General features: G+C 34.7%; 1 protein-coding gene across 4 annotated transcripts; it reads right to left on the reverse strand.

The window, feature by feature from the left end:
• Window positions 1-2,606: 2,606 nt before the first annotated feature.
• On the reverse strand, window positions 2,607-25,988 carry PLAG1 (PLAG1 zinc finger). Of its 4 annotated transcripts, none has more exons than XM_083359180.1 (4): window positions 25,800-25,988; window positions 13,257-13,360; window positions 5,516-5,874; window positions 2,607-5,033 (listed from the first exon to the last, which is right to left on the reverse strand). In XM_083359180.1, the coding sequence occupies exons 3-4, from the start codon at window positions 5,755-5,757 to the stop codon at window positions 3,770-3,772; spliced, it is 1,506 nt and encodes a 501-aa protein (XP_083215306.1). In that variant the 5' UTR covers window positions 5,758-5,874; window positions 13,257-13,360; window positions 25,800-25,988; the 3' UTR covers window positions 2,607-3,769. The 4 variants fall into 4 exon arrangements, with proteins under 4 accessions (XP_083215306.1, XP_083215305.1, XP_083215304.1 ...); XM_083359179.1 differs by having other exon boundaries at window positions 13,220-13,360; XM_083359178.1 differs by having other exon boundaries at window positions 13,199-13,360.
• Between the last annotated feature and the right edge of the window lie 75 nt (window positions 25,989-26,063).

Below are 26,063 nucleotides of genomic sequence, written 5' to 3' on the forward strand. Positions count from 1 at the left end.
TAAGTCACAGTATAAAAATATACATCTATAAATCTAATATAGGCCTTTCTCTATGGATAAAAATACATCAGTCTAAATGAGACAGGGAGATCTGTAGCACCATGAGAGGAGTTGTATCCCAAGTTATATTAGCAGCATGATCCACTATAATATATTTGCAGGAGTGTTTCTGAGAAGATAAACATTCATTCTGGTTCAGTTGTACCACTGATGCGGATACTGAAAAGTCTTTGCATGCAGTTAACAATAGTTCTATGTTAATTAGGGTTAAATACTTATTGAAAGTCAAGGACTTTCAATATGTGGACACCTTTATAAAAGTGAAGGGTATGTTAATCAACATGACTTACTTTAAATGATCTCTAATTTCAAATGGGTGGTTAACTTACTGTATACTGATATGATGTTGATAGGCAGCTGTCATTCATTTAGATTTAATGTAAATGTAGAGATCTTTGTACTCAGAGGCACATCATTTTAACCTGACCAACCAGTGTATGAGACAAATAATTAAGAGCTTCATCCTTTTCTTTATATTAATAGGCATAAGATCAACCTATGTTGATTTCAACCTATGAATTTCAACAACAGCATCATGTGGCAGGATATCACACTTTGAAATTCTGTTTATTAACATTCTGAAGATTTCTCTCCTATGAATAATGCATAGAATAAATTTCACTAAACGTAACAGGTATTCCAAATAAAACATACAGGGCTGAGCTGTTAGCTTAAAATCCTGTGCTTAATGTCTTTCCCATTGAATTATATGGGATTCAGCTAACAATTGTGGGCACATGACTGCAACCTCCAAGTTCTATGTATACACTTAAATATGGTTAACCACTCAGTTATTGGACTGATATTAAATGGCAGTAAAAGATATTGTTGAAATTGTAAACCTAGGAATCTACTGTAAAACTCTTTAAAAAGACACTCTAGTTCTGTGCAATAGAGCAAATTGATAAAAAAAGAATACTTTATGATGTACCTGTTAATAGTTACACTGTTTACCATCTTGTACCCAAAGCATTATACCAAAAGCCTGCATATGTCATCTAATGGCACTTGAAAAAGTAATATTTTTTTTAAAAAAACAAAGCATAACCTGCAAGAATTTTTTATAAGATTTATATTTTTGTTTTGAAAGTGCTATATCTTGTATTATGTGTAACACAGAAATTGATCGAGCTTTAGTTTAAAACACACACATGCACACACACAGCGTAAAATACATATAACGCTCACTAGGTAAAAGATCCTGAAAATATGTACTCTTAACATTCATTATTAGCTTAATAAAGCAATCAGGTCTGGCTCATGTTTTAGTCAGTACATGGTTTTTGGAAACCTCTACTGTCAAATGAATAAATCACTCTATTCCACAATTCACTACTAATAAAACATAAGCAAACATATCATACAAAGTGTGGTGCATGAGCAGCCAGCACACACAACACTTCATTCTTAAGAGTTAACCTGGTAATTATAAAATAGGCTTTAAAATTGACATTTTAAAGATGCCAAACAATGTCTCTGCTTAAATGATAGTCATAAAGCACTAGTGTGTAAATAATACCTACAGTCATCCTGCTTCCATATATTCATGCATCTTCAGTGACATTCACACAAGGTGTAGCCATTTACCAAAGTACTAACTGAATGAGGTTCAATATCTTGTCTGAAGTTCTATTGCTAATTTTAAATGCACCTGTTCTCTAATTAATCCCATTTCAGAATCTGAAAGAGCTGCCATGACAATATGGACCTTTAACATGGATCAAGGATTATTGAAAAAACTAGTTCTTATTTTTTAGAAAAACAAGGTAACCAGCAACTAATACTGAAACATTGTTATAACATGCTTTATACATACCAACCCTGTCAAAAATTATAAGTAATGTAGTGGTAAATATGAAAAACTGATAGGTTAAAATTGGTTCATTTCACTTCTTTAATAAGTGAAAGTTTGTTTTCAATTGTATGTCTTATGACAGTATTTTCCTAGAAACACAAACAATTATGAGTAATGAAAAAACTGGTATAAAGACAATGAAGCCTGAAGCCAATTCTGTTTTTAAGGGTTGAAAGTAATCACCATCTACAAAAAAACATTTCTTGTAGAATATGAGTCCTTTGAAATGATAAAGCCTTTTCCTTTCTGAAATCCCCCCACCCTGGGATTAAAATAATGGTGCTAAAAGCCTGAAAAGCAATATTGAACAAATCATTCTATTAAAGATACATTTTAGCAATCTGTTTCATAGAAACTAAAAGAAGCAATCATGCAGCAGAGCTAATGACTACTTTGAGAAAGTATTCTCACAGCATATTGGAGCAGCTTACAAAATTTGAAAAGGTCTTTTCCTTATTAATACATCCTTATCTTAATGCCTTTGGAACACTTATAAAAAGTTACTATTCAGTAATAAAATTTAAATACATCAGTATAAAATAGTAAAATCATACCTGCATATTGCTCCTACGATAAAGTAGGAATTTATGATACAAATATTGGGAGCCAAAGCTCCTTAATGGGAGCAACTTTGTTTCTCTTAAATATATTTCCTTTAACTACTTAAAACTCATGTATTTAACCACACTAATGAATAGAGATAATTATATGATTTAAAAGTCTAAAGGTATCAGTGGATATGTTTCCAAATTACAGCAAAAGTACATTTTCCATTTTCTTTTGGTTATTGGGAATATAAGAATACGTTTTGAAAAGGAATAGCAATTTGACATACAGCATGAATAGCTGTTTTGCTATTAGTTTTTTAAATACCTTGAATATTAAGTAAAAGTGGCATAAGCAATATGCTTTTACTTCACTCCTAAGAGTCCTGTTTTAAATTCTTGGCATTGAAAAAAAATCACTAGCCAAATACGCAGGTGTGGTAAGGAAGATTACCAGCAAAGGTCTTGCACAGGGGATAATATATGTCATGAAATACAACTCAAAAGTGATTAGCTCCAATGTAATTATGGGAAAAATATATTTGTGGATTTACATTCATTTTATAACTTCAAATAGAAATCAACAACATGTGAAACCTTTTGGCAGATTTTGACTCATCTTTTATGAGAATAGGAAATGACAGATATTTACAGAATGATGAAACCAAAATATTTATATTTCAAGGTAAGCTCTTAATTTTGTCTCTATTTAGAGTTGCCAATAAGGCATACTTTTATTTGCCAAATCATACTTCTTTGTAATTGCACTTAAATGAAGAAATACATTTTCATGCCTAATAGTGAAATTATTTAAGAAAAAATAGGTCCTTCAGACCTTCTTAGAAGTTTGCATGTAAAAAGCTGGACAATTTTTCATCCTGGTGACAAATGTACTCATAAATCATTGTTTCAGTTGTTTTATACAAGGAAAGTGAAAGTGTCTTTTTACTGTTTTGTTCTTTCTTAAAATTATCAGAAGAGCCACATTTAATTATCATAAAAATTATCAAATCTCAATGAAGCTTTAAGACAAGAGATCCAGAATGTTCTGGAAATATTTTTCCCATACACTTTTTTTAAAAAAATTGTGGATCTATTGGCAGTGAGGATACAGATTGTTTTAACAACCAGAGTAAACAACTATGGATGAACACATTCAAACTATTTTAAAAGTTAATTTGAATTTTATACTGGCTTAATGAGACTGATACTGTACAAAAGTAGATTTACAAATGACATAGTAGGCACTACAGTATTTAATGTCATCTAAGGCATTTCTACACATTTGTCACAAGGCCATTTTCTCATCTTATTGGAACGCTTGATGAAAACGTGGTAGAGTTGTGGTTGTGTTTAGACTACTAGTGAAAGCTGCAGATAATGAGTGAAGAGACCCAAGACTAATACCATTACCAGGGTCTTGAATATCTTGTGCCTGTGGAGGAAGCTGAATCATAGATGAGTGTGCCTCCTCTTGTGAGTAACTCATTCCAAGATTTCCCACAGAAACAGAAGGATTAAAAGGAGGTCCATTTACTGGTATAAAATTGAATAACTGAGAGAAGTCCAGTGATGGGGTATTTAGAGGTTCACTCATAGAAACAGAACTTTTCGAAAGAGAAACCTCCCCAGATCCATCATCTAGTGGACCTACCTGAGGATCCAACCCTAACTTAGATGATGATGCTTGAGAATCTTGGGATGAAGAAGGCATACCACTTTGCAGTTCCAGTAAGTAACTTTCCATTTCTCCTTTCAATGGCTGATCTTTCTCAGTCATAGAAACTGTATATGAGGTAGAACTGAGTGGATATTTTAAAGAAAGCTGGTGAGAAGGGTGGATTGATTCCATATCTATTGGACAAGGCATTCCTAAAGGTAATGATGTGGCAACCATTTGATGTGCAGATGTTGAACTCTGCATGGACTGAAGTTGTGTGTTGTATAGATTTAATTGTAGAGTGTTTGTAAATGGCTTTGATGTCAGTTCAGTGGAAGATAAAGACATCACAGGAAGCAGCTCGTCCTTTATAGGCACAGAAACATTGCAAGTAAATGGGTCAAGAAGGTCCATTGGCTCTGTTTTGACCTTCAAAAGTTCTTGATTATGACTTTTCTTCATATGCCGTGTTAGATGATCCTTCCGGCCAAATCTCTGTGCACAATACTGACAGAGGAAGTCCTTTCTTCCAGTGTGTACTACCATGTGTCTTCGGACATCCTTTCGGGTGTAAAACCGTCGATCACAATGTTCACACTGGTGTTTTTTTTCCTTCACTCCACCTGATGATTTGCCTGCATGAGTTTTTAGGTGCTCCAGCAGCACCCCTGTGCTTTCAAATGTCTGCAAACATACTTTACAGTTGAGATCACCACTTGTTGCAGCATGCAAAGCCAGGTGACGCTTAAATCCAAGCTTCGTATTGTAGTTCTTTCCACATTCTTCACACTTAAAGGCCTCTTTATTGGGATTATGTGTATGTAGGTGATTCTTTAGATGATCTTTTCGATGAAACATTTTCTCACAATAATTACACTTGTGGGTTTTCTCAGGAGAATGAGTAGCCATATGCCTTTAAACACAGATATATTCTGTAAGTATTTATTTTGACCAGAAGGTACATATGATCATTTTATGGTACCTAAATACTAAATATATTTGAAAGAAATTTACATGTCATGTCACTACAGACAGTACATATCATACTAAAATGTAGCAACACACATTATAAGCTAATTTATTCAACTGCTGCTTTGATGATTTTAAGTTACATTAACATTTTATTATGTAGTATTACTTGTTATAACCATACCCAAAGTGCTCAGTCCATTCACTCCTTTGTAACAAGTTTATATAACTTGTTTAAACTTTTCTCTTCAAATACACACACACAAATTCAGATTTGTTTATAATATTAAGCACTGTAGTTTATAATTGTACAATTTGATGTCTAAATTAACATTTCCTCTCAGAAAAATCAGCTGAAGTGTACACAGATATATATTAAAATGGCCAACACATAATATAATCTGAAAAATAAATAGAGTTTAATACCTTAGTAATTTGTACTTAGAAACAAAGGCCTTGGTGCAGTCTTGTTGTGTGCACTTGTAGGGCCTCTCTCCTGTGTGAGAGTATGAGTGAACCTTTAATTTCTCAACACTGTTAAAGGCCTTGTCACACAGTTGGCAAGGAAAGTTTTTTCTTGGTTTGGATTCACCACGCTTACGTTTCCCTGAAGGGACTTTCTGGGTATCTCTTACTTCTGACAAATCACCAGGAATGACAGTGGCCATCGCAGCCTAAACCAGGCCTTCTTGTTGGACACTTGGGAACTGCCCAACTCCACTAAATGATTTAGCTTTAGATGGCTTCTCAAGTTTCATGTGGTCGTTAAAGAAAGCAAAAGGGGACTGGAAAAAAAAATAAGAAACAACTATTTGTAACTACACTTAATTTTGAAGTTTACTTGCTATGTGATGCTTTTGAATAAAGCAGATATAAAATTAGGTTCAGCTGGTCTAATGTAATATATGTAGGCGCTTTTTAGACTATTTATTAAAGCTCAAAATTCACTGCTCAGGATGGACAGATCCACATGTACTCTGAAGTACCTCATATTGCTTTATATGTTTTTGAATTAATTTATCTGTTTCATGAAATTTTAGCATCAAAATTCAAGTTGACTAATATATACTTCCAAAAGATTGTTGTCTAACTCATAGCATTGTGAAAATGAATGCTATAGGATACAGCAATATGGAAATAATACTACAGAATAGAAGGAAGATCTGCATGTTTGAAGGGTCTCATGTTTATATTATTATTAATTTTATTTTTACTTTTCTTCCTATGTGGTTTGCAAAGAGAATTTGAATAGTCTTAAATAAAAGCTATATAATAAAAGCAACAATCTGTAAAAGATAGGAAAAAACCCCCCAACCTTTATAAAAAAATAAAAGCAGAACAGGCAATCCAAACCATTCTTATTATTTGCAAGTCAGATAAAGTTTAACCAAGCTCCTTCTTTAACATCTTATCATCCTGAATATAGATTTTTAAAAAAATTATGAGAATATTCACAGATGCAGATCGTCCAGGTATATTCTGAAGTGATAAACTCAGTTTTTCTATGCAATGCTTTAACATATGAAAATGGCCTAATATTTACTAGCCAATTATTTAATTATCTTATATCCTGAATATTAGTACTATAGGCACTGTGCAATTGCTTTAATTTTTATCACCCTAAGATATATAAGATTAAAATGGGATCACAGATAGCAAGGCCAGAGAAATAGATTGGAATAACTGACAGATATAGTTTCAGAAAAGACAAATATAAGCATAGAAGATGCCATAATAAGCTGAGTTAAGACCTATCTTAGTTAAAGTTTGTTTACAGAATTTGATATATTTTGTAGTCTTCCTAATTGTCTGATCAATTTTTAAAATGTCTCATATCATAAAACATATACTAAATATGACAGTTTTACTTCCCTGAAAATGGTAGTTTCTTGTAGAAAACATAAATCAACCTAACATTTTTCTTCCTGATTAACATCAATTTTATTTTAATTTAAAAAAAATGAATCTTATTTTTCACATGTTTTTCTTTTCCTTGTTTTTCTCTTAAGAATGTATTTTTATCTCTATATTAAAATTTATTATTTGCAGAATAAGCCAGCTATTTAGAACAGAAGGTCCATTCTTCACTAAGATGTCTTAAGAGCCAGAAGATAGTCAAGACACACTTCCTCTGTGTCATGTGGCTTAGTCAAGTGAGGCAAGAAGTTATCAGAGCAACCAAGAAGCAAGTATGGCTGGTCTCTTCCTATCCCGTGGTAGATATAAAGCTTAAGAAACCTATCAAAAAGGGCCGTGTAAATCCTGAGTTGGGGTTAAAAAGAAATTAAACACCAACCTCCTTGACAGCAACCCACAGCACTGCTTACGGAGCCTAAACGCAGCTTTGAAAGAAGGGCAGGTTGGGGTTGAAGAAGAAGAAGGCTGAGGGAAGATGGCAAAGAAGTCTGCAAAGAAAGCACCTGATGAAATTCTTATTAGGTCAGTAAAACTAAACCCTACCCGTTACCTGGGTCAGCAAATTGCCCAAGCAGAGAAGAAAGTTGATTCCTCAACTTGCAAATATTTCATCAGAAGAAAGGAAGGGAGCCAGAGGAGATACATATCCACCCACAGTTTAGGCTGTAATGCTTATTAAGACTATTGGGGCAAGAGCAGTAAATCAAGCCTTGGCTTTCTATTTACTTTCTTAGTTAGACATTTTATTTTATTTATTTATTTATTTATTTGTTTTATTATATTTTTATACCGCCCTTCTCCCGAAGGACTCAGGGCAGTGCACAGGGCAATAAATACAAAAACAGGATACAAAAGTTAAAGCGATTAAATAAATGCCCAAGGTTAAAACAATAATTAAGATGTATTAAAACCCCAACCCTAACCCATCAGACCAGGTCAGACTGCTCAAATAGATACGTTTTTAGATCGCGCTGGAAGGAGCGAAGGTCGGGGGCCGTCTGGAGCTCAACCGGCAAGCGGTTCCATAGGTCTGGCGCGCCCACAGAGAACACTCTCCCCCTGGGGGCCACCAATCGACATTCTTTGATCGGAGGCACCCTGAGGAGGCCCTCTCTGTGGGAGCACACTGGACGGAGGGAAGTTGACACCGGCCGCAGGTGTTGCCATAGGAAATCCGGACCCATGCCATGTAGGGCTTTGTAAGTCATTACTAACACCTTGAATCTCACCCGGAGGGCAACCGGCAACCAATGCAGCTCGCAGAGCAAAGGTGTAACAAAAGGTGAAGTCCACTCGCGCGGCTGCATTCTGCACCAGTTGGAGCCTCCGAGTGGACTTCAAGGGCAGCCCCATGTAGAGAGCATTACAGTAGTCTAGACAAGAAGTCACGAGCGCATGAGTGACTGTATGCAAGGTATCCCGGTCTAGATAGGGTCGCAACTGGCGCACCAGGCGAACCTGGGCAAAGGCCCCCCTAGTCACAGCTCCAATATGCTCTTCTAAAGAGAGCTGTGAATCTAGAAGTACCCCCAAGTTGCGTGCCCTATCTAGCTCACCCCCCATGGCCAGAGATGGGATAATCGGAATTTCCCGGGATGCCGGCACGAACAGCCACTCAGTCTTGTCAGGGTTGAGTCGAAGCCTGTTCCTCCCCATCCAGACCCGGACCGCCTCCAGGCAGCGGGACATCACGTTGAGGGCATCACTGGGGTGGTTTGGGGTTGAAATAAAAAGCTGGGTATCATCAGCATATTGATGATACCCAACTCTGAAACCACGAATGATCTCACCCAGCAGCTTCATATAGATGTTGAACAGGAGAGGCGAGAGAACCGATCCCTGAGGAACTCCACAAATGAGAGGTCTCAAGGCCAATCTCTGCCCCCCTGCCAACACTGACTGTGAGCGTCCCAGAAGGTAGGAGGAGAACCACTGGAGAACTGTGCCTCCTACTCCTAACCCCCTGAGACGTCGCAGCAGGATACCATGGTCGATGGTATCAAAAGCCGCTGAGAGGTCTAAATGGTCTAAGACAGAGGAGCAGCCCCTGTCCCGAGCCCACCAGAGATCATTCACCAGCGCGACCAATGCCATCTCTGTGCTGTACCCGGGCCTGAAACCCGATTGGTACGGGTCTAGATAATCAGCTTCATCCAAGAACAAAGGGAGCTGTTGCGCCACCACGCTCTCAACAACCTTCGCCAGAAAGCGAAGGTTGGAGACCGGACGAAAGTTGTTTAATATTGCTGGGTCCAAGGCAGGCTTCTTGAGGAGGGGTCTCACCACCGCCTCCTTCAAGGCAGCGGGAAAGATACCCTCACTCAAAGAGGCAGTAATCACTGCCTGGAGCCAGCCTCGTGTCCCATCCCGGGCCGCATAAGTCAGCCAGGAGGGACACGGGTCCAACAAACACGTGGTGGAGCTCAGCTTCCCCATGATCTTGTCCACTTCTTCAGGAGTCACAGGGTCGAACTCTTCCCAGATTAAATCGACAAGGCTGCCCGTATCCTCATCATCAGACTCTGCCCAGTCGGAGTCCAGACCGGTCCGGATCCGAGCGATTTGTCCGACATTTTGAATGTTACTTTGAATTTTGATTTGAATTGCTGATGCTCCAACAATCCTGTTTTTGTTTTTAACCCTGTTCCTGAATGTTTGAGCGGTTGGGGAGAATAACTTCAGGAAATCTACATCTTTGAATAATCCAGTATTTCTTTTCTGTTAGTTGCTAGAGAGTTCCCCAACTTTTATGCCTATTTGGGTCTCTACTACAAACATAATATTGAATCCAACTAGAATAGATCTGTGAACATAAATTTCAATCAATGGAGTGTAATGTGTTTTTCGTCTTCCTCTCCCTCCCTTTCCCTTCGACATCAAAATCTGTTCTGGAAATTTATGGAACTTTCATTTGCATGAACATGGTGCTACAGGGTAGAGATTAAATATTTATGACTTTTTTTGCTGCTCACTGATTTTGCAGTAGACAGTATACCCATGTATACCGATTCACAGGTTTAGATCCTTCAATAAACTTGATTTTAATAAGTTCATCATTCCCACTTGAACAAGGCAAATGGAGTGTTAAGAGAAAATCATCCCAAATTCTTCAATAGGGTTTTCAAATATTCAGAGAGTTGTCTACAAGGGAAAAGGTATGGCAGAAATAAAAAGGGCAATATTTTTTCCTAGTGTCTTAGATTAATTTACTATGTGATCCAAATGACGTCTTTGCTGATACTCTGCTAAGTAGAAAGTATACAATTATTGTAAAGTCTGTTTTTGTATAAAAGCCTTCTGTTTAGTAATGTAGAAATGGCTGTAACTCTTTTTACATATACATGATTTTTTAAGGAAAAGTTCTAAAGAATGCATATTTTAAAACCCAAAGCTTATAAAAATAGTTGGCACAAAATTATTTTTAGGTGTTCTCACAAATATCCAAATATTCAACACTTTAGCTAAATACATTAAGATATGGACAGATAATTTTATTTGGTCTTAGGTAGGCAGAAGTACATGGATACTTCTCACTCTTCAGATTTAGTCTAATTGCAGTTAGAGATTATAGAAATTTTATTTAGCACTTTGCAAATATAACTGATAAAGTCTTTATAAAAGTGTTTTAATGCTATAGTAAAACTGCAGCTATACAGCAATATCAATTATATTTAAGTCAAAAATGTGAGGAAGAAATGGCATCGAAGGAAGGAAAAAAATCAAGTCCATAAGAGACTGTTGATTGCTTAACAACAATTGGCCACCAGAAAAATTGGAAGTCATTCTAAAAACTTAAGTACAGGATGATGGAGTTATTTATTGGTAAAAAAGTTTGATACATAATTTGTATTTATCAAGCACAAATTTGGTCATTTATTGAACAATTCAGTATTATAACTTATGCTAAGGGAGGGAATTCTGAACATTTCCAATCATAAAAAAGTAACCAATACCTGTCTTAAAGCAATAGAAGGCCTAACTCCTAAGACAACTGAATCTTAATAGAATTAATAACACTGGTATATATGTTGCTCTGTAAATTTCAACATGTAATTAAATTATACTGAATTTTAGAATCTGATTTTTTAAATTATAATTCTATCTCTAACAATACAATCATAAAAGTGACTTTTAATAAAGCTAGCTTGTTAACTGTTCTTATTAATACTAATGCCTATTTAACTAATAAAGTACAACAGATGTGGAACTAATCAGTAAAACACCCTAGATTCTATTATGATCATGATTAAAGAACACTAAAAAAAACTGTGAGTAAGCAGAGAAAGAAAAACAATAAAATGCAAGAGATTTTTACAGAATTGCGTTATGGAGCAGGAAAGAAAGGATAATACCTTATATTGCTCACTATTTCCCATTAGTTAATATTCAACTTCTTAAAAATAAATACATCTTAGGTTGTGATGGCCAACTGAACCCTTCTCTCTCAGATTCTGCATTCCCATTTCCTAAATTAGATATCCCCAACATAATTTTCCTGTGCATATTTAATACTGATATTCAAGCCCAGGTGCGATCAAATCTTTTTAGAAGATACAACTGAGGGTAATAAATAAAACTCTTTTTTCTTACCATCCCTCCTGTCCTTTATGTTTATATTAGTTGGCTTCAGCTAATGGTTCAGCAGTGTTTTGTTGGAGAAAAAGGGATAGTGATTTTCACCAATCCATTCTTACCACTGTAGCCCTGCAAAGGCTTAATAGGGAAGTGACCCTATTGGTTTAAGTCTGCTTTCTTCTCCCCAGTGCACAGCATATACCAACAAATGTTCATTTTCTCAAGAATAACTACAAAAGTTCACATTCATTGCATCTTGGAACTATGCAGTATAGGTTCCATAAAATTAATAATATGGCACATAGTAAGAGCCTCAGGTTCAGATGAAAAAGGAAGCATTTTACAGGTAGTCCTCAACTTACAACTACAATTGGGACTGGAACTTCTGTTGCTAATTGAGGCAGTTGCACCCAATTTATGACTAGTTTTGCCATAGATGTTAAGTGAATCACAACTGTTATGTGAAGCATGCAATCATTAAGAGAATCCCTCCCCTCCCCCCTGACTTTGCTTGGTGGAAGCCAACTAAGAAAGTTGGAAATGCTGATCATGTGACCCTGAGATGTTGCAACTATCATAAATCCATGTCAGTTGCCAAGATCCCAAATTTTGATCTTGTGACTATAGGTGCACTGTAATGGTTGCAAGTATAAGGACTTATTTTTAGCACTGTTATTAACTTTGAGTGATTGCTAAATGAATGGTAAGTTGAGGACTAGTTGTACTTTAAATACATGAAAATATATGGAAACCAGTGTTTCATTTACATGCTTCCGGTAATTCTATCTGCACTGGAGACAAAATCTTGAAACGATTCAGTAAACTGTAGATGCATTCCCTACAACAGGGTTCAGTAACCTACAGTCTATGGGCTGGATATGGCTCATCTTCTGAAATCATGCAGCCTGTGATCCCCAAAAGATATTTATCCAACCCATGATAGAAAGGAAAATAGCGCTTGTTGCCTGCTGCTTTAAAATTAATTGATTATGACTTAACTGATTATGAATTATGTGGATTCAAGTGATAATCAAGTTCAGAATTATGGGTTCTTTAAAAAACAAAATAATTTTGGTGGCCCGTATCCAAAGAGGTCTGTGCATATAAAATATCTGAAGAGAAAACTGATCTTCCCTTTAAATTACATTATTGAATAATAACACAGAAAATGAATGGTTTTCGAAAGCAGTAGGATTTTTTTTTGTAGAGAGTGAGAAAATATATATGAGGAGCAGCGCAGAAAAAGATTATTGGAAAAGTTCTCATGTAAATGATGAACAATGCGCATAGTGTTTTGAAGCCCAGCTGCTTTTGGTTCTGTTATCCCTAGGGTAAATTTTTAAATAATTAAAACACTAGCTTATTATTTGTAGTTGTCATATATTGCTAATTCAGTTGTGGATGTACAGGCTGAGCAATGCAGACAGTATTTAATACTGTTGCTCAAATATTACACTTCTCAAAGACCAGCTGAAAAAAATTTGAGCAATGTCTATTTTCAGCTTCAGTACATATTATTCATATTCATTCTTTCACAACTGTAGAATGAATGATACAGTATCAATAACAATTTAAAATTATATTACAAAGCAATACTTTCATATATATATATTATACCATTTTAAAAGATGTTCATACTCAAAATAGTTTTATGGTAGCCTCTGTCAGTGCACACCTGGTGATGGGCAACGAAGATAAACCTTCAGATTTTGGTCTTAACCAGTTCCACTGACATTTCTAGAAGTAAACCAGAATCTACTGCTTCCCATTTTTGCTGATCTGAAAAGAAAGAAAGAAAAAGAAAGAGCTAGACATCATATGATCCAAGACAAATATTTAACACAATTTGTACTGAGTTTCTGTTATGGCAGCCTATATGCTACCTTTATTTTATGAATGCCTTTCTATTTAAACAATTTTCAGAGAAAGAGCTGAACAAATCAACCATGTAAACTCTTCACGTCAAAGCATCTTAAAGTTAGAAAAAAGTTATATCACAACAGATATTTGCACAATCACAACTCAGTGCATGAAATATTGCTATGCAAAACATGACCCATTAAAACTAAAAATCAAACTTGGAAATACAAACTTGGAAATAACCGATAAAAAAACCCAAGGTCCAGGACTGCATTGGACAAGAGAATCTAGGTCAGTATTTTTTTTAAAAAAAAAACCTATTTCATGGCATATAATAAATGATAAAAGTGAATCAGATCCACATTTCCAGGGCTGCATTCATGACCATTAAATAATATTCATTTTCCAGCAGATACATATGGGATTATGTATACAAACTACCCATTTAGATGTATTTGTTTAGGAAATCCATAGTTTAAAAAAAGTTTAAAAAAAGAGTACAAGAAGTTTGATTGAAGAAACAAGTGCCTAGTAATGTATTACTGCATGAAAAAGCATACTCATTTTAAGCTCTGAAGTTCAACACAACTTTCAAATGTTGTACACAGCGTTTTGCTTTGTATTATGCCTGCTTACAATTAAGTTCTATCCTTCTGCATATGTCTTGGTCTTTCAGCCTCAACCTTTTTTCTCTACAGGTTAGGTTACAAACTACACCAAAACCTACATAACAAATCAAGTAACTTTACAACTACTGTTTTTCTCCACAACCCCACAACACATAAATTACTTTACTGAAAGAAGCCTGTGATAATGAGAATGTCCTCTATGGTCTTCAATTTTCGATGCAACACCAAAGTTCTTCCCTAGGCTGTTTCTGGAAATTCTTGTTAAAGCATACTGTAGAAGCATGAAAAATGAACAAACATGATATATCACTCAAGCAATATATCAAAGCTTAAGGTATTGGTTTCAAAATAACTTTGTGGAGACACGCAAGCTCATATAGTCAATGTTATCTTTTCCACGTATTAAAAATACCTCCAATGACTTTTATCACAAGTAAAACTTTGTATATATTCTAAATTTATTACTATTATTGGAATATGTAGAACTTGGTGCCCAGGAAAGGAAAAGCTGGAGGAAAACAAAAGAATTATCTCAAACAATAAGACTTCATATAAGTTCACAATGACAGATATAGTCATCACAACTAAGGACAGATATGGGCAAATCTTCATATATTTCATACATCTATTGGAATCAATAATTCTATGTCTATGCATGAGCTCTAACAATTTTTATGATATCTGTTAATTATAATCTATTTGACAGTATTGATGATTCAGCCATTGATTTTCTCAACCATGAAAACCTAAGACTGTCATCAAATTTAATTTCATGGTATGCAGAACTTCTAAAATGTTAGTGTCATTCATTTATGGTAATTTTAACAAGCCAACTTGATTACTGGAATCACATAATATGCTAAGCAAAGTGACCAAACACCCCCCTTATTATAGCTTTGCTTAGCATGATGTGTGAATCCAGTCTTAGAAAATAATTAAAAGAAACTGTAAAAGATTCATTACATGATCACACTCACTATAAAATGATTAAGAATGTACTCCTGTTGCATGTGACAAGAACAATGATGTCTCTAGCTTGCTAATTATTTTCAGGTATTGTTTTAATACAAACTATTTCTGGTTCCCTGCAAACTTTAGTATGTATTCATGACTTATATTTGAACAGTTTAAAGTGTCTTATAGGTAACATAATCTAATGTACAGACAATATGCTTAGTCATTTTGCAAACTAGTTTGCAAGAAGCATTACTTGGCTGTTTATGACATAGATAGTTGGCTAGACAACTATCTAGCTCCAAACACTTCTGGGCCATGGGTGGATGCAAGCTTCAGATTGCCACTTCCAGCCTGCAGTCTCTTTTCCTCAATCCATCCAGCAAGTTGAAAAAGACATTCTCATCTCATCCTGTATCAATCTAGGTGCTGGGACTGTAGTGTAGAGGACAAAGAGCCTTTGCCTGGATTCACGTATCACACTAAAATAGTTTGTCTGGTTTGTGCTGAAGCTAGATGGAAAAGCAACTTCTAACTTGCTCAGACATATTCTTATGAAAGTAACAATATTGTGGTGTGTTTCTTATTTCCTTAAGCAATAGCAATAGTCTTTATAGGGCACATTCTTTTGAGATTATTCTGGAAAGTCATGGTGTTTTCAGTATCTATCAATGTACAAAGTGAGAATGGGAGAGCTTTTGAAACCTGACAGTTTTTAAAGAAACATTAATTTTCCAAAAGCAAACATTCTGCTAATGCAATTTCTCCCAAAGCTATATTTTTAGTCGGCAGCAACACTCAAAAATCTTCTGCAGCTAATTTAAACAACCAAAAGGCATCCAACCATGCAGGTGGAGTTGTTCAATGGCTTATAAAAAGATCTTTAATGACTATAATTCACTACAATAACTTGGAGAATGGGGAAGTATGCCGTATTTCTGTAGTGGATAAAAAATGTTTCATTTATACATCTTTTTCTGCTATGACAGATACACTATTCAGAAACATTCCAATATATTGCAGACACACAGAAATGACTTTTGCCTATTGTTGTTTCATTCCAGATTTTAGGTTTTTTAAAAATAAAATCAGGAAACATGTTATCATCTGTTTTGCTAGATGCCTACAAATTCTCCTGTTCTTCACACTATTCTATTGTAAGTTACTATTCATTTCATATGCATTTACAGTTGTAAGGCATTTGTCACATGACTGGACTGCCATAAGGAAAAAGCTATTCTGTAATTCTAAAATTCTACCCACTTTTGGTCCTGCTTCTGCCCATCAACTGATGCTCAATTGCTGAGGTGGCTATTTTTTATTTCCTTTTTGCTTAGCGTTGTACCTCTGGTTTTGTAATATTTACTATTAATGTAATTTTAATATCTTTTGTATCTGTAGCTTTTATATGTAGTTTTACCCATTTGTTGTGTGCTATCCAGAATTACCTTTGGTGACATGGGCCATTATATACATTTGATAAAGAAGTGACTTTGATTATTCACTCTATCCTAGATAGTAATGCAAAATGTATGTAAAAGACAAAGGGATGGCTAACAATACTAGAGACAGATCTTGCATTGATTTTGTAGCATTCTCTTTATATTATGGGTAATTATTTTTATAACTAATTAATGACCACTTTAAAACCTTTCCTGGAATAAGGAAAAACTATTTTTGTAGTTTGTTTAAAGGTTCCTATTCCTCTGTATTACTTTGGATAACTATAGAGTGCTTACCACCACAGTGAACAGTTAGTTTGTAACATTACTATAAAGTTACTATATTATATTACTAGTAATTTTATATTACAATAATATAAGGCACAGCTGGATCTCTGGAAGGCTTGTGCAGCTGATTAAAAAATATTCTATTTGTATTCATGTGTTGCACAGGCAACAGTTCTCCGACTCCACTGAAGAGTCTATATATGCATACACAATCAGAAACCTTCATAGCAGTTGTATGATTCCTCCAAAGTACATGGATTGTTTATCCTTTCAGGAAAGGTCTTTGTTTTCAAAAGTCACCGTGACTTCAAAGATAATCAGAATATTAATAATAATTTTCATTTTTAGTAGACTAATTGGGGAAATAGGATCCCCACTATTCACGTGCCCATAAAATTTTAGAATATTTATTATCTGTGTGTTTTATATAGTTTTTATTACACAGATTACATGTAATCGAAATTGGTCTATTTCACATACAGACTGTTGCATAGTGTTTTGGTAAATTGAGGTTTCACCAATTTCTTTAGCTTCTAATGTTTAAATTAAAGACAATAATATGCTTTGTTATTGTTTTAAAAAACAAACATTATTGTTGAAGAAAACCCAACATTTTTTCTTCTTTCTTAAGGAAGAAACATGTCTCTGGTCATGTGATCAAAATTTGGATGCTTGGTAACTGGCATGTATTTGTTGCACTGTCCTGAGGTTGTGATCACCATTTGTAATATTCCCAACAGGCTGGTGACTAGCAAAGTCAATGGGGGAAGCCAGATTTGCTTAATAAGGACATGATTCACTTGACAATTGTGACAAAAAGAGCCATTAAATGGGATGCAACTCACTTAACAGCTGTCTTGCTTAGCAACTGAAATTTGGGGCTCAGTTGTGGTTGTAAGTCAATGATTACCTGTAAAAGTACGAGGTAACCTAGACTGCTAGGACATCAATTGCAAGGCTAACTGCAAAAGTAGAAACCAATAAAATCAAATTTTATTTTGTCAAGATTAAAAGGAGTTTCCAAGATCCAATTCAAAGTGCTATTTTTATTTTAAAATAAAATGGATCCGGGAAAAGATTTGATAAACCTGGAACTACTTGAAGCTGCCTGTGCCTTGACATTTTATTGAGGATCACGTTATTGATATCTTTAAGCTAGGGAAGCAACAGGGACAGAATATGTAGGCCATATTCAAACTCGTTTCCAATAGTTTTTCTGTACTAAAGTTATAGTGACTTGCACCTCTTTATTATTAATAGATTATAAAATAATAGTTTTTGAAAGAAATTTATGAATTTACAATTTTATACAGTAAATATCAGTATATATTTCAGGAAATACTGAAATATAAAATTACTTATACACAGGACTGCTTACTCTCTAACATTTCATGATATGAAATGATATGAAATTGCACTTGTTTGTGCATCTCAGACCCAAGTAATGCATATGATGGTTGTAAGATCCCTTTAATTTGTTGGGTAGAGATGAGTTTCCTAAAACTTTAGTAATAGATTTTTTTTAACTTAACAGGTTTCAACTACTTTAGTAAATATGAAAACTATTTATTACACACAATTCCTATTAATACTGTCCAGAATATTGTTTATCATATTAAGCAAGGGTATTCAGAGAATGTATGAAACTCTGATATAACTAAATATTTCAAGAAAAAAATGTTATGTAATTTGCATTTTACTACTGGACGATTTGTGAAATCTGCCACAAATTCATTTACTCCCTCAGAAGCTGTCTGCCATCATACATAAAGAAGAAAAACAGTTATACATGAACTGAGCAAGCTTTATGGTTTTAAGTATTTTTAAAAATACTCACCCATCTAGAAATAAAAAAAAACTATGTAAATCACATACTGCAATGATAAGTAATCTTGTGGCTCTTTAAAAATTGAAATATTTTCTGGGCATAAGCTTTCATTAATTGTAGTCCAAAGCTTTTTTTGTCCACAGTACATTAGTTAATGTACAAGATAACTTTCTTCTGTTCTCAATTTATTAATTTACTATATCACAAAAACCAAAAGTAAAGACAATAATTTAAAACCATGGACTATCTTAGAACTATTTACATGGATATAAACACATAAATTTTGCTATTTTTTTTTAAAAATAGGCAAAATGAGCAAGATGTAGATCCAGTCTGTCAGATAGTTAAGTCTCAGAATTGGTCCCCAATTTATGGTTTGCTTCCAATTTCACTTCTTGTTATTAAAAGCAACTTGTAGTATAATGAAATCATGGATTCTGAAATAAAGTGCACAGTCCTAACTTTATTACAATACCAAAGAAATGTCTATCCCTTTTTAAGAACTAGAATTTTATATTAATATTAATTCTCTGAAAACTGTATATACCATATTAAAACCATTACAATCTGATTTCACCTATCACAGACTATTTTTTCCTGTAAGAAAATAAAAATTATTCCATTACCAATATTTCCCAGAACGTTTCTTTTAGGCATACATATAAATTGTGTAATGCTATGTAATGTATTTTAGACTTTGGTCAGTTTTGAGCAAAATCCAAAATACTGTGTAACAAACTTTATATACCTTACACTGTAGGTTAGATTATTTCAAGGTGTTTTGAATAAGATTATTAAAAACAGATTAATCATTTTATTTAAGAAACTGAAAAAGAGAATGAGAAAATCAATCATTGAGAAGCTAAATTAACCAGTAAGAAGCAGGCGGTAAGGTAAGGTAAGGTGAGGTGGAAGGAAGGAAAGATATATCCCTTAGTAAAGAAAAAAAAATAACATTGCACTAGAACAGTGTATGGAAACACTTGTATGTAACTTCCCTATTTAAAATGTCATTCATAACAAATAGTTCTACAAGTATTCCATACACTTAGAAGGCTGTAAGACAGAAAGAAAATAGGCTTACAATATGTGTTGTGCGCATTTTAACTTCAGAATAAATAGTACATGAATAAGACTAGCAATATAATTTTAACATCTATGGGAAAAATAACAGTATTCCTAATCCTAAACAGAAGTATTGTACATTTATAGGACCATTAATTCAATGTAATTTGAGTTGCATAATGTAACATTAGACTGAAACAGTATTTACAGAACATCCAATTCTATCAAGCAGAATGAATTTTAACTGTAAATGAGTGATACAAAACTTTGAAATTATTTATACTTATCATATACATAATAAATATATATTCAAGTCTTTCTGATTCTAGGATATAAGTTGCACAATTCCTTTTCTTTGAAGTTTTAAAACAAAAATATAGTTTAAAAAACTGTCAGCATCAATAAGAAAATACTGCCTTAGCATGTGTACATATAATTGTGAAAATGTTAAGAATTGATTTGTCAGAAAATTAGACAATTAAAACTGTCTCTATTATAAGTATCCCTATTTTAGAATAAAAGTATACTACAATATTTCTACAATTATTTTCATCTATGCATCTTATTTTTTTCCAGCCAATTACAACTCATCTCTTGGTCATCAATTATTGTGCTGATATTTTTATTAAAACTGTTTTTACAACAGCATTCTGAATTCAGGATTATACCATTAGATACAACACACACACACACATCCATATAATGTAACATAAAAAGGATACCTTTTTCAACTTCAAAAAAGAGAAGTTTACTAAAATCGAAAGTGATCCAGTTTGTCCCATCAGTACATGAATATTAGCTTTTTAAAAACTAATTTTAGCAGATGTCTGCAAAATCTGATTTCCAGGGATATTGTGCATACACACTACAGATATGATTATACTAGCTTTTTCAAACATATCTTCTTTTCATTTTTCCTCTTCAAAGTATGTTTCCATGATCTTCTTTCATGTTCCTATTTCTTTTTCCCCCATAGCCTCTTGGCTCATATGGGGGGATATGAAATGAAGTTGATTGTCATTCATATATATTATCTTGCTTCACATTTTTGTTTTGAAAAGTTATATCTCTTAACAGTTTTGTTATTTAGTGGTCTGGAGCAAAACTATACACATACACACAATTTCATGGTAAGAGGTTAATTTTGGAACAGATTAAGAAAACTTTTTAATTTTAATAAAGCTTTTTTCCACTTATGGTACTCTGTTTTATACTTTATAATTTCTTCAAAGTACGAATAGCTGCCCAAATTCTACACATTCACAAAAACTCTAATAATGTAATTTTGTAGTAATATACAGTATGAAGCAATTGTTAAAACAGATAAGAATTTTAATTTTAACAAATATATTCATACTAGTTGTTTCAATATAAAGATAAAAATTTTCTTTCAAAAATTTACACCATTATTTGATAGTACCAACTTACAACATGTAGTTTTGGTTATCTAATTGTTGTGCAGTTATAGGGCAGACACACATGTTCAGATTATATTGATGCATTATAGATATAATTATGCTATTATCCAATAGCAACTAAATATACATAAAACTAAGATAAATTATTTTATTGTTTTTGAGGAAAACACTATTATGTTTATTTGCAAAAATCTTCATTATTGTAAAGAAAAACAACAACTGCTTCTTGCTTTCTTTAAATGTAGTTTTTTGTTTCTACCATCTTACTTAAAGTAGTAGCTGTCTGTCATGTAAATTTTTAAACAAATTCTATGTCAGACAAGTACAAATTATATTTTCATATTTCATTTATTCTCATAGTTCTCTAACACTTTTAAAACAGTAATTGGTTAAAGATGATCAGCATATCATTCAGATATTTACTAAATCATGCTGAAATCTACTAGAATTATTAATCCTATCTATTCACAAGGATAGTCTCATCACTTAAGACATTTCAGCATTTTAGTGTGACTCATTGAAGATTTGGATACTATAAACCTTTAACACATAATTATTCAGTATCCCTTTAAAGTTTAACATGTGTGAAAACTATTATAATTAATCAGATTTAAATGATAATTTCTAAGTGTAAAGTACACAATTTAAAGCCACTTTTAAAAACTTTTCTAAGTGTAAAACAAATTTACATAAATTACTGAGATAATGCACTAAACTGACCAACTTAAATCTCCACAATCAAAAGAATAAAATTATAGTGGAAAGAAACTATTTTGATAAAATATTATTAAGAGGTTGAATTTCATAATTGAATTATTCATACATCAAGTGTGAAAACCTAACTAAAATTTAAAAGATTTGGTGGAACAAGGTTGTATTAAAAAGTAACATGAAGAATAAAATTCACTGAAGAACTATGAAATTTCTAACATTATAGCATAATAGAAGGTGGAATTTTATATTAATTAAAGAGTGTTACAATCAAGATAACTTCTTTAAAGATAGTTTTAACTTTTTAAAAAGAACTGTAGGTTCTCAGTAATAAAATATCTATATTCTTGGAGGTCTATTCAATTTTTAAAAGATCAAGAAATTCACCTGTTGTAAAAATAAAGTAGGGAAATAAAATATATTCTAGAAACAAATACCCTTCTCAATCTTTTGGCTTTAAATATATTTAGAGCTAAATAACAAACGCTCTAATTTCATTTCATTAAACATTTCCATAAATGGAGAACATTCATAAAATAGCAAAAAAATAAAACTCAAGATTGTATTTTTCAGATTAATTCATTTAACAATGAATTTATCATGGTATCAGTATACCACATAAAACTATACATCAATACAAGTTTTGTAGATCTATTTTAGATAACTTCTATTATGAAAAGCAGATAGATTTTATTTCTTTCTCTGAGAAATTCAATTTAATGTGAACTCCAGAGAAATCAAGATTCATGCCAAAATTCAGCATTAAGTTTAATGCCAATGTTGAATATTTCTATACGTGCTTCACAAATGCCATAGTGTATCATGTATTTAAGGTAACAGTGGAAGACTACATGTCTATTTCCTATTTATTCCCCTATATATACACCTACTTATGAATGTAGTGACTTTAATTGGTAATTCAAAATTGCTTATGTACTATAAACACAAGTCACTCAAGTGTCATTCTTAAAACATGTGGTGTGCATCAGTTATTTGAAAGTTTGTTTTTCTTAAGTTCTTTTTATTGTATTTGAACTATTGGATCATATAGCAAAAATAGGTAAATCTTCAGCAAAAGAGTTTATATAGCATCTTCATAAAAATAAATTAATCCCTTCCCAAATGAACTAATATATTTTAAAAAAATAATTGCAATGATGAAATTTTTTAAAATTTGGTGTTTTTGTGCAAAGGGTAATAAGCCACAAGATTATTCAGGCAACATATTTACCCAAGGAAGTGACAAGACATGTATGATCACAAGGCTATAATCCTTGAGTTCAGTTGCTCACATAAAAAAACACACTAAAACAGATGTTCAAATACACAAAATAAACACAAATGACTTTAATCTCAACATTCAGTTCATCCTTTTGGGTAGAATACTTATTTGAATTCACTTTATAATCTATACTATGTAAGTATGTTATGTTAGATATGTGTGCATGAGGAAAGTGAGGGCTATTACAGAAGTTTTTCAGGTATATTGCTAGAAGCTTTGAAACATGTATGGTCAATTTTATATCACAAAGACTTAACATTATTCACTTAAAAACAGGTACTGGTACTTCAAATTATTAGGTGACTACCAACAACAAATTCTAAAAATGCGACCTGCTTTCACTTTATATTGTATTTCAATGAAAACAACAGAGATATCATAAGCATATGTAAAACTTTCACACAGATTAGGTCCCCTATGTGCTCTAGCCATATATTTTGATCAGGTTTGAATATCTTAAAAAGACATACTTTTACTTCAACAGACACCCCCCCCCATAGTGTCTGTCTAATTATCAGCTCCCTAGTGCCTTCAATTGAATTTATTTTAATATAAAGAAAACTTTAGGTTATTCTAGGAAATTATGCTATGACTTGCAGAAACTATTTCAGTTTCTACACATAACATTGCAAAATCAATTTCCAAAGCACAATTTAAATTAAATTCAGCCACTGCACTATACAGCCTTATGGCATCACAGCAAGTAAATACTTAGATCCAATCAATATCCATAGAAATCACAATGGAACTAGTGTAACTCTGTCAGCTTAAGTAGTTATAGCCTCCCTCCTGAGTTTGATTTATGACTTTACATTTTAGCAAATACAGGACAACTGCTTTGCCTCAGCTAGAGCTCTGACATAGGTGAGGATAGCTAAAAGAGGAGCTGTCTCTTTAAGATACCCTGCTCTGTCTCTGATCCCACGTGGAAACCAACATCAGCAGCACTTTCACATTAACTTTAATATGATGCAAAGAATACACTGTTTTTATCTGGAGAAAACTATAGATTGCATACTTTGTAAAATACAAACCAAGTGAAGTAAGTATACTAGACCAAGTGACCGGTTCTCTCCCAGAAGAGAGAACCTCACTACATGTATTTTCTGCCAATTCACTCTAAGGCACGCTGCTTTAACTCCGTATTGTACAACAGAATGCACTTTACAGAGAGGAACCCAAACACTGAGATCCATAATCAACCTAAAGACATTTCATAACCAGTTAAGATTTACTTTTTTTACACTGCATTACATCTTAACTGGGAGAGGGGCAGAAAGACAATCTCGAGGTAGTTCATTTCTCGCCACCTCCCCCTTCTTCCATCTGTGTTTCTACCAAATCACACCCCCCCTCTCCAGACAAAGAACAAGAAAAGGAAGGTACAAAGTTTGGCAAATGTAGCAGTTACCTCCTTTACAATCAGCTCCACATTGCCCCAAAGCTGTGCAGCTCGTGCATTCCCACCTCCCGCCACCATTCAAGGAAGAAAGGGGTTTTTTTCACGTTCTCGCAGTGTCGGGAATGAGCTGTAAAAGGGCTTTTGCCTTTCTAAAGCGATCATCAACAAAAATAGGCATCAATTTTAACTCCTTGCTCTCCGAGCGCATTAAAAACTCACATGAGGGTATGCGGGTTCGGTGTGATCTTTTAGGGGGCAATTCGGAAGCTCGAGCGACTTGGGGATTTTTTTTAGGAATTTTCGAGCTATTTTTAATTTTGTTATATGCCTCAGTTCTCCCTCCATTTTGGTTGTTTATGATACTGACAACAAGCTGTCCCTGCTCTCTCTCCGGATCTCTCCTGCTTTCAGTTAGCGAACCCCGCTCCCCAATGCTACCCACCCTCAACCTTGCTTGCCTTCCTAAGCTTCTCTTCCAAACCCACACGAGAAAGGAAAAGAAAGCCTCTCGCATCCGCCGAAGTCAAAAAAGGAGGCAAATTCGTTTCTTTATGCTGCTGGGGAGGGGGGGGGAGAGAGAGAGAGAAAAAACTTTTGTCCAATGAAAAGAGGGAGAAGGGCGCTGGATGTCCCAAAGTGACTCCAGATTCCCCCTAAAGCTTCAGCTGCGGGCACCCCGGTACTCCGTCCGGCAAGAGCAATCCCTTTGCAACGTTTCTGCGCAAAATGTGTCCGATTCGGCGACACCGCCGAATTTTCATTAATTTTCTCTCATTTTGGGGCACCGCGGACTCTAATGTCTTCCGCTCCTTCCTCGCTGTTGCTGCTGCTGCTGCTGCTGCTACCGCTGCTGTCACTATATTCACAGCACAGACGCTGGAGCTCAGGGAAGGGAGGGGGGTGGAGAAGACACACATACAGAGAGGCGAAGTGTGTGTGTGTGGGGGGGGCACTTTTCTCCAAGTTTCTGCAAAACTCCCCACTTACTAAAACTACCGCGCGGGGGGGGCACTTCTTCGCCGTTCCAAGAAGCCCGGAGCGAGGCAAAGGGGAGGGAGGGAGGGAGAGAGCGAGGAAGAACTCCCAGCCAAGTCTGGAGAAAGCGAGTCTTACTTTTAGGGTGCCTTCCCGTGCTGGACTTAGGGACCCCCCAAGAAGCCCAGAAGGGCTAAAAAGAGATGGAGCCGCGCAAACCTTCCCCATCCCTGCTTCGGCTGCTGTTGCTTCGCTCTTCGCGTCCCTCCTCCTCCTCCTCCTCCTCCCCCTTCAGAATTTAAATAACCCTAATATTTCCCTGCTGAACCCCGGCTGCAGAACCCCTAACCCACAGCAGACTTACCCCGGGAGCCTCAGCATCCCTTCAGCGCCCGCTTCCCGCCTTTTACAGGGTTCTCCGATTTTTCTGTAATTTTTTCCCCATATTTCGTGCTGGACGCGGCGGGCCTGGAAATTGTTTGCTTTCCCCTCTTTCCAGCAGCCATTGTAGTGTATGCGCTGCGGTGCAGCTCAGCCTGCCGCACACGCCGCGCCCACACCGCCAGCCGCCCACACGCGCCGCGGGTTGGACACCTCCCCCTGTCACTCAGCCTTCTAGCCTCGCCCA

This window comes from Vipera ursinii (genome assembly GCF_947247035.1).
Source record: "Vipera ursinii genome assembly, chromosome: 3".
In the NCBI taxonomy this organism is placed as follows: Eukaryota; Metazoa; Chordata; class Lepidosauria; order Squamata; family Viperidae; genus Vipera; species Vipera ursinii.